The sequence below is a fragment of the Equus quagga genome, chromosome 2, assembly GCF_021613505.1.
Source record: "Equus quagga isolate Etosha38 chromosome 2, UCLA_HA_Equagga_1.0, whole genome shotgun sequence".
Taxonomy (NCBI): domain Eukaryota; kingdom Metazoa; phylum Chordata; class Mammalia; order Perissodactyla; family Equidae; genus Equus; species Equus quagga.
In genome coordinates this window covers 53,103,256-53,116,086 of record NC_060268.1, presented here as the reverse complement: position 1 = coordinate 53,116,086, position 12,831 = coordinate 53,103,256, and the positions used below count along the sequence as shown (strand labels likewise).

Genomic DNA, 12,831 nt, shown 5'->3' with positions numbered 1-12,831 from the left:
CCTAAACATCCTTAGAAGTCACTTGGGGGAACATTGATTAAGAGCGGTAGTTTTCATTCCTGGTCCTACGTGAGAATCACTTTAGGGCTTGGACCAATTAATTCCGAATCTCTTGGGATGGGGCTTAAGTATCTGGGTCATTTAAAAGCTTCCCCAGCTATTCCTGATGAGGAGCCAGGATCGAGAACCAATTTTCATCTAGAACAAGGTTTGGCAAACTATGGCTCCTGAACCAAATCCAGCTCACTGCTTAGTTTTGTATGGCTCACGATCGAAGAACAGTTTCACATTTTTAAGGAGTTGAAGAAAAATTGAAAGATATTATCCAAATAGTATTCTTTTGAAAGGTATATGAAATTCATATTTCAGTGTTCGTAAGTAATGATTTGTTGGAACATGGCCACACCCATTTGGTTACATATTGTCTGTGGCTGCATTTGCACTTTAAGTAGTTGCAGCAGACACTTGTATGGCCCCACAAAGCCTAAAATATTTATTTGGCATTTTATAGGAAATGTTTGCCAACCTCTGATCTAGAGGTATGGATCTCAAAGTGTAGTCTCCTGACCAGCAGCAGCAGCAGCATCACCTGGGAACTTGATAGAAATGCGAGTTATCAGACCCTGCTCTGGACCCACTGAGTCAGCAGGTGATAGTGCATGCTAAAGTTTGGGAACCATTTTCACCAGTCACTACAATGTAAGGCTCCTGTTGAAGAGACTTGTAACAGAAATTTCCTACTTTGTCATCCTGATATATTGAAACTGAAAGGTGGTTGTGGGCGTCTAGTGTCCTTCATTGCCTAGTAAAACAGGCCACATAGATAGCACGTATGAAACTTTAACAGCAAAGATGGAATATTGTCACAGGGCTTAGCATATATAGTAAGAATTTGGTATACAGTTGTTAGATGAATGGCACAGATTTCTTAAATGTCATAATTTATATGGAAAAGAATAAAAGTTGTGCATATTATCTTAACTTTTAAGCTGTCATATTTTCAGGTTTCTCTCAGTGATACTTTGTCCTGCTTGCCCAGGTTGAGCTTAAAGTGACTAAAAGATTACTAGCCAGTTGCTTTCTGCTTAGTAGGTTGGTGTGAGGGGTAGTTCATGGGGTGTTGAAAGATAAAAGAACATTTAGTCAAAATCTGGACTGTAGTATCTTCTGAAGGATAAAAAGGAATGTAGGCTGGCATCATCAGTATCACGACAAGGAACTGTGGGCCCCACATGGTCTTGTGACCCACAGGAAGTCTAGAGTGCGTTTGCTTAGAGCGAGAGTTCTTAAACACTGGAACATTCACTGAAAGGATTCTGTGGTTGGTTTTCTCTGGAGATCTTTTTTTTTTTTTTTTTTAAAGATTTTATTTTTTCCTTTTTCTCCCCAAAGCCCCCCGGTACATAGTTGTATCTTCTTCGTTGTGGGTCCTTCTAGTTGTGGCATGTGGGACGCTGCCTCAGCGTGGCTTGATGAGCAGTGCCATGTCCGCGCCCAGGATTCGAACCAACGAAACACTGGGCCGCCTGCAGCAGAGCGCGCGAACTTAACCACTCGGCCACGGGGCCAGCCCCTGGAGATCTTTAAAAACAGTAAAGCTTATCTTACAGATAGCCCAGAGAGACTTGAGTGCATATCTTGCCCCTTCCCCCTCAGAGGTTTTTTGAGTGACTCTTGTTTTATCGTTTTGTTATCCTATAGATCCTTTTTGTTTAAGTTATTAAATAAAAAACCATTGTAATTAGTACATAATAGATTAGACTGGTAAATTTTACCTTTTATTTTTTGCTCCTTTTTTCTTTGTGTTCTTTTTGCCATATAAATGACTATATTGAACAACATTTGTCTATTTCTTATGTAGGATTAATTTCTCAGACTTGATTTAGTGCTTGTTAATTTCCAGGCTGTGTTTTAAACCTTTGGATGTATTCTCCTTGTCTCTTAAATTTCACTTAACACTCTTGTATCTATGAAAGAGCTTGGTGCATAATTTACACTCATTAAATGTTTATTGAATGAATGACAGTTCTCCTTTCTTTCAGACTCTAACAAGTGGACAATTTGTGAACTTTAGATGAAACACATTTTTTTGCATTTGTTAGCCTGGTTGGTATTCTTCCCCCTGATTTTATAGTATACAGAAAAGAGAAAATATGCAATTTAGCATTTAACCCACTCTCTAATTCTCTTTTAAAGATAGTATTAAAAACATCCCCTCTGGGGCTGGCCCCGTGGCTGAGTGGTTAAGTTCGCACGCTCTGCTGCAGGCGGCCCAGTGTTTCGTTGATTCGAATCCTGGGTGCGGACATGGCACTGCTCATCAGACCACGCTGAGGCAGCGTCCCATATGCCACAACTAGAAGGACCCACAACAAAGAATATACAGCTATGTACCGGGGGGCTTTGGGGAGAAAAAGGGAAAAAATAAAATCTTTAGAAAACAAACAAACAAACAAACAAAAAACATCCCCTCTACCAGAGGTGGCCATATTTACTAACACTCTCAAACACACCATGGTTTTGTTTAGTTTTTCTTGCTATCTTCTATCCACTGTGATATTCTATTTCTCCAGACACTAAACTCTGAAAAACTATTATTGTCACTAAAATACCTCAAGCTTTGGGCTTTTGAGGTATGTAGTTACCTGGAAAAATTTGGAGGAAGGCCAGGAACACTGCTAGAAGGAATTGGAAGTTCTCAAGGACCTGGGTCCACATTTTAGTAAATTATTGATCTGAACTGGGGCTAGGTTCTTTTGACCTTTGTTTTCTACAAAGTTTTAACCATTAAATCCAGCCTTTCTCTCTCCAGTCTGCTTCTCTTAACATGCTACTTGCGTCTCTATTTAAGATTGTGTAGGTACTGAAATAGGTACTGAATTTGTAGGATATAAATTCAGGGAGCTCTCAGTCCAGTGTGGAATAGAGAAGATAAGCACGTAGAAATGTATTTTCAGTTCTGCATGGTGTTTTCACAGAAAATAGGGGAGGCTATTTGGGGAAGGCCTCTTTAAGGAGGTGATACCAAGGCTAAGTTCTTAGGGAACAGTAGAAGTATAGGATACAGATGGGTGTTTTATGGAGAGGGAGCACCTGCGAAAGTCACAGAAATATGTGTTTTTTAAAATAAAAGTTTTTTTCTACTTTTTTTCTTTTGAAAAGTGTGATTATCCTTTTTTTTTTTTTTTTGAGGAAGATTAGCTCTGAGCTAACATCTGTTGCCAATCCTCCTCTTTTTGCTGAGGAAGACTGGCCCTGAGCTAACATCTGTGCCCATCTTCCTCTACTTTATATGTGGGACGCCTGCCACAGCATGGCTTGACAAGTGGTGCGTAGGTCTGTACCTGGGATCCGGACCAGCAAACCCCGGTCCGCCGAAGTGAAATGTGTGAACTTAATTGCTGTGCCACTGGGCCGGCCCCAATCTTTTTTTTTAAAAAATTGACAAAGTAATACATTGAAGAGTAAGTCTTTTTACCCTGGAACCCAGTCTTCTCAAGATGAGTTTCTTGTGTATTCTTCAGAAACTGTCTATACCTTCACAAGAATATATGTTTTAAAAAAATAAGTGGAGGCATATATATACTTTGTGGTACTTCGTTGTGTGCTCAAGTTTTTGTTTTTTTCTCTCCCACTTAATCTATCTTGGAGATCTTTGGTGGGAAGCTTTTGAAGAAGGGTTTTACATAGAGAAGTGACGTAGTCAGTTCCATATTTTCGGTAGTTGTAACACTCATGACTGTGGGGAAGATGGTTTTGAGCAGAGAAGACTATAAGCAAGGAAATATGTTAGAGAATCTAATGAACATTAAGAATGGAAGCACGTCTTCTGTAACAGCATTAGTCCATCGGCCTGGAGGTAGTAGGAAGACCCTTGACCCTTTGTGCTTATGGATTGGATCATATTGGAGGTGATACTGCCTCCCCAGAAGGTATTTGGAAATGTATACAGTAGTTGTCAAAGTAACTGAGGGGCTCTACTGGATTTGATGGATGAGGGCCAGGGATGCCAAACTTCTGCGTTGCTCATAATGGTCCTGTACCACAATGCCAGCATGTCTATACTCAGTAAGAAACAGTCATCTGCATCCTGATCACTGATGAGCTTGTTTAAAATGCAGTCACTTGGGCCTTCCACTGGAACAACTGAATTGGAAGTGGTAGGGTTGTGGCCTGAGAATCTATGCTTTAATAAGAATTGCCAGATAATCCTTAGATCTACTCAGAGTGGGAACCATTCCTTTATCATGTGAGCACTGATTATTTGAGCAGCTCTTCTCAGTCACAGGACTCTCTACAGCCAGTCAGATACTCTCAGCTTCCCCCAAGACAGCTAGTAGGATAGAGAGAGAGAACTGAAGAGCTAGTGTTGAATGGTATCCATTTAGGTATAGTCTCCCAAACTAGTGTGCTGTATATAGGCATAGAAGAGGGTTGACAGGCTACAGCCCATGGGTCAAATCTGGTCTGTTCCCTGTTTTTGTAAATAATGTTTTAGTGGAATATAGCCACACTCATTTGTTTGCCTGTTATCTGTGGCTGCTTTTTTACACTACAGTGGCAGAAATGAGTAGTTCTGACAGAGACCATATGGCCTGAAAAGCCTGAAATATTTATTGTTTGGCCCTCTATAGAAAAAGTTTACTGACCCCTGGTACAGACCAGTAGTTCTCAGTCTTGGCTGTATAATGGGGTCATCTGGGCAGCATTAACCAAATTACTGATGTCAGGATCCTACCCCCACCCCATGTGAGTCTGGGAGTTGGTCTGGGTATCTGAGTTTTAAAAGCATTCTAGGTGATTCTAATGTGCAGCCAAGGGTGAGAACTACTAGTATAGAGCAGGAAGCTCACTTAGAGCAGCACAAACTGGTGATTTTGGCTCTTCATGTGTTTTTACTAGGCCAGAGTATCAGAAATCCAGACAGTGGAGGTAGAACAAGGCCCTGCTTTATTCAGTACCATATTTAAAAAGCCTCTGGATGCTAGGAACAGGACAGAAGCTGTGCATATCTTTCTTCATGTGACAGTAGGCAGAAATGAAAAGAGAAATAAACCAGCACTTGAGTTGACAGACTTGAGGGCAAGCCTTGTACTCTGCCTTTTGATAAATAGTGAGTGGGTCTATTATTTGAGGACGAATAAAACAGAAAAAAAAAAACAACAGGAGACTATGGAAAATTTATATAACAAGGGAAAGAGAATATTATCCTAAAAACTCACAGGAAGAGCAGTGCTCTGAAAATTATTTTCTATTCAAACCAAAAGAAAATTTTAGAAAACTATCTGGCAATCTCAGCAGGATACCAGAAGTGGCTTCTGAAAAGTAGATTGTAAACTTGTGGTTTCCAAGCCAGATTCAGCTCTGTAAACATGTCTTGTATGGTCTTCGTATTGTTTTTGGAAATTTTGAATGAGTTGCCAGCATTTAAAATAGATTTCACATAAAAATTCAGATTTATAGCTTCTCTTGACAAATCAGATCTTTGAGCAGTAAGGCTGAATTGCATTACATCTTACCCTCTCCCTTCTTGAACAGTTCCTTTCCAAAGCCACTAGGTGAGCCCAATCAAGGGTAGGCATCCATGCCAGATGGGGGAGCTATGGTGGCACAGAGCAGGGCGTTGGAGCCTGACCAGAGTGTGGAGGGTATGGAATGGACAGGAAGACCAGTATGGGTTGATAGGGCCCAAGCAGGGTGAGAAGGGCACCCCGTGGAGGGGTGCCTGGCTTGAGATGTTAGAGTACAAGTGAGGAGGGTGCCTGCATAGGAGGGGCAGTTCTAAAACGAACCAAGGCTCTTTGGAGAAATGGCCGATTCCAGGACTGAGACAGGGAAAGAACAAGATGAACCTAGAACTTTCTTGTGCCAGAAAGTAAAGTGCTCAAAGAATGTTGGGGACATGTCCAAAAGACAACTACTGAGTAAAATAGGAAGCCGTGAGGGAATAAATAAATGAATAAATTGAAAGTTTGATGAAGAGCAGGATATTTACATAGTTTCACATTATGTCCCTACAAAATACTCATTGACTACAAAATAGAAGAGTATCTTTGTAGTAAAGTTTGACAGATAACACCTTAATTAAGTTATCAAGTTAAACGTCATGACTAATGAGATCAAAATCATATGTCACCTATAGGGTGCAATGAGAAGAACAGAACATCGCTTCTGTGATAGTCTTACCAAAGATGTATGACCTGAATCTAATCATAAAGAAACATCCAAGAAACCCAAATTGAGGGACATTCCCGTACAAAATAACTAGCCTGTAATCTTCAAAAGTGTCAGGTTTATGTAAGCCAAGGAAAGACTGGAAATTTTTCAGATTGCGTCAGACTAAAGAAACACAGCTGCTAAATGCAACACGTGGTTCTGAATTGGATGGTATTGGAACAAATGGCAAAACTTGGATGGGGTCTGAGGATTCGATGGTAGTGATGTATTGGTGCTACTTTCCTGATTTTGATGATTGTGTTGTGGTTGTCTAGGAAAACACTCTTAATGTTGTAGGAACTATATGCTAAAATGTTCAGGTGTAATAGCATCATGCTAACAACTTACTCTTAAATGGTTCTAGATTTTAAAAACTTTTTTGTACTATATGTGCAACTTTTCTATAAATTTGAGATTCTTTCAAAATTAAACAAATTTAAAAATATATATAGGAAAGGCTTTATGCACACATGGAAAAAATGACTTGAGGCATTTTGCCACAATATGCATTTTGTTTTAGTTTCTATTACTTTAGTTACATTGTCATTACTGGATAAAGAAGACAGTATGGAAGTAGTAGGCTGTTTGTTATAAGACCTCAAATCATAGAAAATCTTCTCAAATGAGAGTTTTATTCGCAATAATTACCAATAACTGTATATGTATTATAATAATCTAAGCCACTGTGAAACTTTATAGTTTTGAAGTTTTGAATGATATTTGTTAGTAAATGCTATCTTAAAACAAAATTTGAATATTTTGAGTTGTAAAGTAGACTTAAGATTTATTAAGAATGCAAACAGTAATGTTTTTATATATAAGATTATAGTAATAATTTTTGAAGATTTTTTGTTTGGGTAACTGATTTATTTAAAAATTTCACTTCTAACTTAAATTATATTAGTTCCTTTTAGACTGTGTAAATTTTCTCTGCCTCTGTAATGTGTATTTCCTTCTACTTTTCATATTAAAAAAGACCATTAACCTTTAAATAAATGAATATATAATAAATATTATGATATATGTATATATAAGATATGATGAAAACTAAGATATATATAAAAATAGTTTTATATCAGTAGTCTGAGACTCAAATTCCAAATGAAATAGAGGCTGTAACAGGAAAAAGGGCCTCAAAAAAGATAGAATTTCAGTTTTAACTTTGATGATTAGAAAAAAATACAGGTTAAAGATTACTTTTAAAGTCTAAAGCAAGAAATGTACCTTCTAAGTCACTGGAGAGTATAAAAGCAAACAAAACATAGTCTGTAAGAGTAACAGGTTAAAAAAAAAGTAAATATTCAAACCAGAAAATATTTAATAACATGGGAAAATACAATATAAACTATATGGAGGATGACCCCAATTTTGCATGTGTTTTTCTGTGTATATATGACAAACAGTTATATATATATAAAAGAGACTGAAAGGAAATTAAGATTGAGTGGTTTCCTCTAGGAAGTGAAACTTTGAGTGATTTTTGTTTTTTATGCTTATTTTATATTTAAAGAAATTAATATATATATACTTATATATGATATCTATATAACTCCCAGCCAACAAATATTCCTTAAAAATTAAAATGTAATGTGTTCTATTCTATAGTTTATATAGTATAAAATATTCTAAAATATTTGATAGTTTTTTCAGTAGAAAAATCTGTTTATTTCTAGGCTAATTGGTGGGCAGTACTACTTATGGGAATTGCCCTGATCATGCTAATGGCTGGATTTATTAAGATATGCAGTGTCCACACTCCAAGTAGTAATCCAAAGTTGCCTCCTCCTAAACCTCTTCCAGGTAAGACAATTTGAGCAAGGTACGTATTTTTATAACTCAGAACCGTTGAGCAGGTAGAACTGAATTATTAATGAGTCTTTAGTAACTACTTTTGTAGTACTTTCTTCTTGAGAATGCGATTACTGAATGAATTATTTAGTTGATTTTTTAAGCGTATTTGTTATCAGTCCAATCTTGATAATGGCTGCCAATTTAATGCCTGCCAATTTAATGCTAATCTATCCTGAGTATCTAAAAATATTTAGACCTAGAAATTTTTATTTTTGCTTAGTACTTGTTTTCTTGTTTTTTATCCATCTTTTAAAATCTTTCTTTTTTGTTTTAAATATTACCATAGGCTACTTTTAAGTCATTCTTCTTTCTGTTCCAATAACTACGTTTCTGTTACTGTTTTTAATTGTTGGTGCTCTTGAAATATTTTCTGATACATAAGCTTGTTTTCCCTAGGGGTGATGCTTATGGGGAAAGAGATTCTTAGAATAAAGGCCTCTGCCACCAAATAACCATAGTTATTCTCCATTTCTGAAAACAACTCCTAAGGTTTGGTTCTACCCTTTACGTCTCAGGCAGACACATCATTGGAAGGAGACCTTCCTTAGATTAGCTCCAGGGATTTGGGGAAGAAAAGGGTAGGAAGCAACTGCTCCAGATTATTTAGTCCCCATCTATTTCTCCCTCACCCTCCTCAGGGTAATTGTGGCTTCTATGCTGCCCTCAGGACGTCTGGACCTGAACTCTCTTCACTGTAGGTGTGGCGCAGTCGTTGTCCCAAGGCAGTGGCAGGGGAGAACCAGAGCTAAATGACTGCGCTTCCCTCTTCTGCCTTCCTCAGACTTCTCCTGAAGCCTCTTGCCTCAGGCCGAATCCACTACTCCACACAGGGTAGTTTAAAACTAGGGATTTCTTATAATTTTTTCTATTTTCCTTCAGTTGTTCCCCTGCGTTTACCTATCTGGGGGCAAGAGAGCTTAGTAATCATGCTGGGACAGAATCTTGGTGGAAATCAGGAAATTTGATTTTGATATCATTGCTTTTTGTAAATTTGCAGTGTTAGCACTCTAGCACTTATGTCAGTTTCTTAGGGATTGCCAAGGGCCACATGACACTTTTTAGATATGTCACCAATTATGATCTCGTTCAGTGAAACAATTCTTTGACTTGATTTCACTTTAAGCAAGTTCCACTTTTAAAAACTTAAAAAAAACAAAACCCAGCTGTCATTTATTGAACTCTCGCAAAAAGTGTTAAGCACTTTTACATGAATTGTCATATAATCCTCCCAACAGACTAAATGGGTTCGTTATTACCCCTGCTTTGTAGACTAGGCATCTGAGTTTCAGAGAGGTTAAGTCATTTATTCAAAGACACTCAGTAGTTTCTTCATCATGTATCCTGTCCTCAGAATCATATTAATTTAATAGTTGTGGCTGTTGAGCACTTGAAATATGGCTAGTCTCAATTGACATGTGTTGTAAATATAAAGTACATACCAGACTTTAAAGACTTACTATAAAAAAATGCCATATTTTGTTAATGATTTTTTATATTGATTACATTTTGAAATGATAATATTTTGGCTATATTGAGTTAAGTGAAATAAAAAATATTATTAAATTTTTTTACCTGTTTCTTTTTTGCTTTTTTCATTTTGGCTGCCAGAAAATTTTAAGTTATATATATAGCTCATATTTCCATCGGGCAGCACTGATCTAGAACCTTTCTTACTGAAATGGCAGCTTTGTTTTTAAAGATCGAAAGTCCCATAGTAAATGTATTTTACTTTCGTTTGTGACTCACAGGCACTTTAAAGAGGAGGAGACCTCCACAGCCCATTCAGCAACCCCAGCGTCAGAGGACCCGGGAGAGTTATCAGATGGGACACATGAGACGTTAACTGCAGCTTTTGCCTTGGTTCTTCCTAGTGCCTACAATGGGAAAACTTCACTCCAAAGAGAAACCTATTAAATCATCATCCCCAAACTAACCCTCACAAATAACAGTCGAAGAAAAAAATGGCAAGAGATCATGTCCTCAGACCAGGTGGAGTTACTTAAGTTTTAAAGCCTGAAAATTCCAATTTGGGGGTGGGGGTGGAAAAGGAACCCAATTTTCTTATGGACAGATATTTTTAACCTAATGGCACAAAGTCTTAGAATATTATTATGTGCCCCATGTTCCCTGTTCTTCGTTGCTGCATTTTCTTCACTTGCAGGCAAACTTGGCTCTCGATAAACTTTTATCACAAATTGAAATATATATATATTTTTTTCAACTGCCAGTCAAGGCTAGGAAGCTCGACCACCTCAACATTGGAGACATCACTTGCCAATGTACATACCTTGTTATATGCAGACATGTATTTCTTACGTACACTGTACTTCTGTGTGCAATTGTAAACAGAAATTGCAATATGGATGTTTCTTTGTATTATAAAATTTTTCCGCTCTTAATGAAAAATTACTGTTTAACTGACATACTCAGGATAACAGAGAATGGTGGTATTCAGTGGTCCAGGATTCTGTAATGCTTTACACAGGCAGTTTTGAAATGAGAATCAATTTACCTTTTCCTTATGATGGAGTTGGTTCTGATATTCATTTTGTCTTTATCAAATGGCTGCTAAGAGCACATGCGTGACTACGCCGAAGAACACAGTTAAGTGTTGTGCAAACTGGACATATGCAGCATACTACTTCAGAGTTAGTCATTTATGTAAATGTCTGATTTCTGCTTACTTATTTTAAACTTTCTAATTCAATTCCATTTTTGAATGGATAGGTGAAATCTTTTTCATACTTTGGTAGAAATTATGTCAATGAAATGATTCTTTTTATTTGTAGCCTCTTATTTGTGTTTTCCGTATATCTAAAGTATGCTAATTATGTTTTTGGTTTTGTCTGACATGGAAAAGAAAAGCTGTGTCTTTATTTTATCAAAATATTTGAAGAGTTTTTTCAGCATATCATCACTATCATTGGTAACCACTAAAGAAGAGTGATTTGCTCAACTAGTAGTTAAAATTGTAGATAGGCCTTCTGACATTTTTTCCCCTAACAACAATGAAGGTGAAACAGCACAATGTCCCATTCCAAATTTATTTTTTAAATAGATGTAAATAATTGGCTTTTTAAAGAAAGAAAGCAAAAGCATTTAATATATTAATAGGCTTATTGCTATGCAGGAATGGAAGGGGGCATTACAAAAAATTTTAAGCTTGTGACATATTTATTGCTTCTGTTTTCCAACTACATCACTTCAATTAGAAGTAAACAGCTATGATTTTCCTGGCTTCACATAGGAAAATTTAGGGAAAGTTGAAAAGATTTGTGTTTTGGCTTTTTTTTTTTCCTTTTTTTTCTTAAGAGTATAAGGTTTACACAATCATTCTCATAATGTGACGCAAGCCAGCAAGGCCAAAAATGCTAGAGAAAATAATGGGATCTCTTCCTTGTAAACTTGTACAGTATGTGGTGACTTTTTTCAAAATACAGCTTTTTGTACATGATTTAGAGACAAATTTTGTACATGAAACCCCAGATAGACTATAAATAATTCTAAACAAACAAGTAGGTAGATATGTATGTAATTGCTTTTAAATCATTTAAATGCCTTTGTTTTTGGACTGTGCAAAGGTTGGAGGTGGGTTTGCATTTCTAAAGCAGTTACTTTTATTCCGCAAGAGTTCTTAGTAACTTCTTGAGTGTGGTAGACTTTGGAACATGTACATTTTTTGCTTGTAATGTTATCCTGTGGTAGGGTTTTGGCAGGTACACACTGCCCTATTTTATTTTGAGTCTAAGTTAAATGTTTTCTGAAAAGAAATACGTGCACTGAACTCTGTCCACTACAGATCAAGATGTGGTAAAACAAAAGGATCAAGACAAATGAGATCTAATACTACTGTCAGTTTAATGTCCACTGTGTTTTATACAGTATCTTTTTGTTCACTTTGGAAATTTTTACTAAAAATTGCAAAAAAATAAAGTATTGTGCAAAGATGTAAGGTTTTTTGAAACTTGAAATGCATTATTAATAAATAGACCTGATGAAATCAACTTGAAGGTTCCATACTCTTTGAACTCTGAGAACTATCAAAAGAAGCTTCTCACAGGGCAACTTTTCCTAACTAAATGAAAGAGATTGTTAAGCAGAAAAACGATTGTCTCTTCCTGCACAAGTCTTGATATCTTTATTCCCAGTTAGGAGTCCATGTAAAAAATTGATGATATCTCTGTATCTCCACATAATGAACATTTTCCTTAGCTAATCTCACCTGCTTTGCATTATTTCTAATCAGTATTCAAAGCGTTTAAAGTGTTCGTCTTGGTGGAAGAGCTGTGGTCTTATTTATATGTATTTTGCAAAGTTTTGAATGCTAAGTACCTCACTTATTTTAAAACTCTAGTTTAATAATAGTATATTTTAAAATTTTGAACTACATTTTCCTGCCTTGTCAAATTCATAGCAAGTAAGGAGAGAATTGACATTTCAGCCTTATCTAGAAAAAGAATTATAAACTCAGAACGGTGCCGTGCACAGAATAATATGCCCCAAATTCTTTGTTTTTTTTAATTGAGGCCAGCTACACATAAGTAGTATTTGTTAAATGAGTAAATATGCCATACTAATTAGCTACTTTAGGAACATCAAAATGTATATTGTTTAATTTGTTCGTGAAACCATCAGTGTTGACTAATTCAGATGATTGCAAATTTATTTTTTTTTTTAAAGTGAATGCTTAAATTTTTCTTTTTTAGAAAAGGCTTTTTTTCTCCCCCTCCCCAAAGCCCTAGTACATAGTTGTATATTCTAGTT

At 36.5% G+C, this 12,831-nt stretch overlaps 1 protein-coding gene across 2 annotated transcripts in view; it reads left to right on the top strand.

The window, feature by feature from the left end:
- Positions 1-12,071, top strand: part of ADAM10 (ADAM metallopeptidase domain 10) — a 115,602-nt gene extending 103,531 nt beyond the window's left edge. For both annotated transcript variants that reach the window (XM_046653804.1, XM_046653806.1), the window contains exons 15-16: positions 7,890-8,016; positions 9,816-12,071. In XM_046653804.1, the coding sequence (XP_046509760.1) occupies positions 7,890-8,016; positions 9,816-9,910 (222 nt within the window). In that variant the 3' untranslated portion in view covers positions 9,911-12,071. The remainder of the gene's footprint in view (positions 1-7,889; positions 8,017-9,815) is intronic.
- The last annotated feature ends 760 nt before the right edge of the window (positions 12,072-12,831 follow it).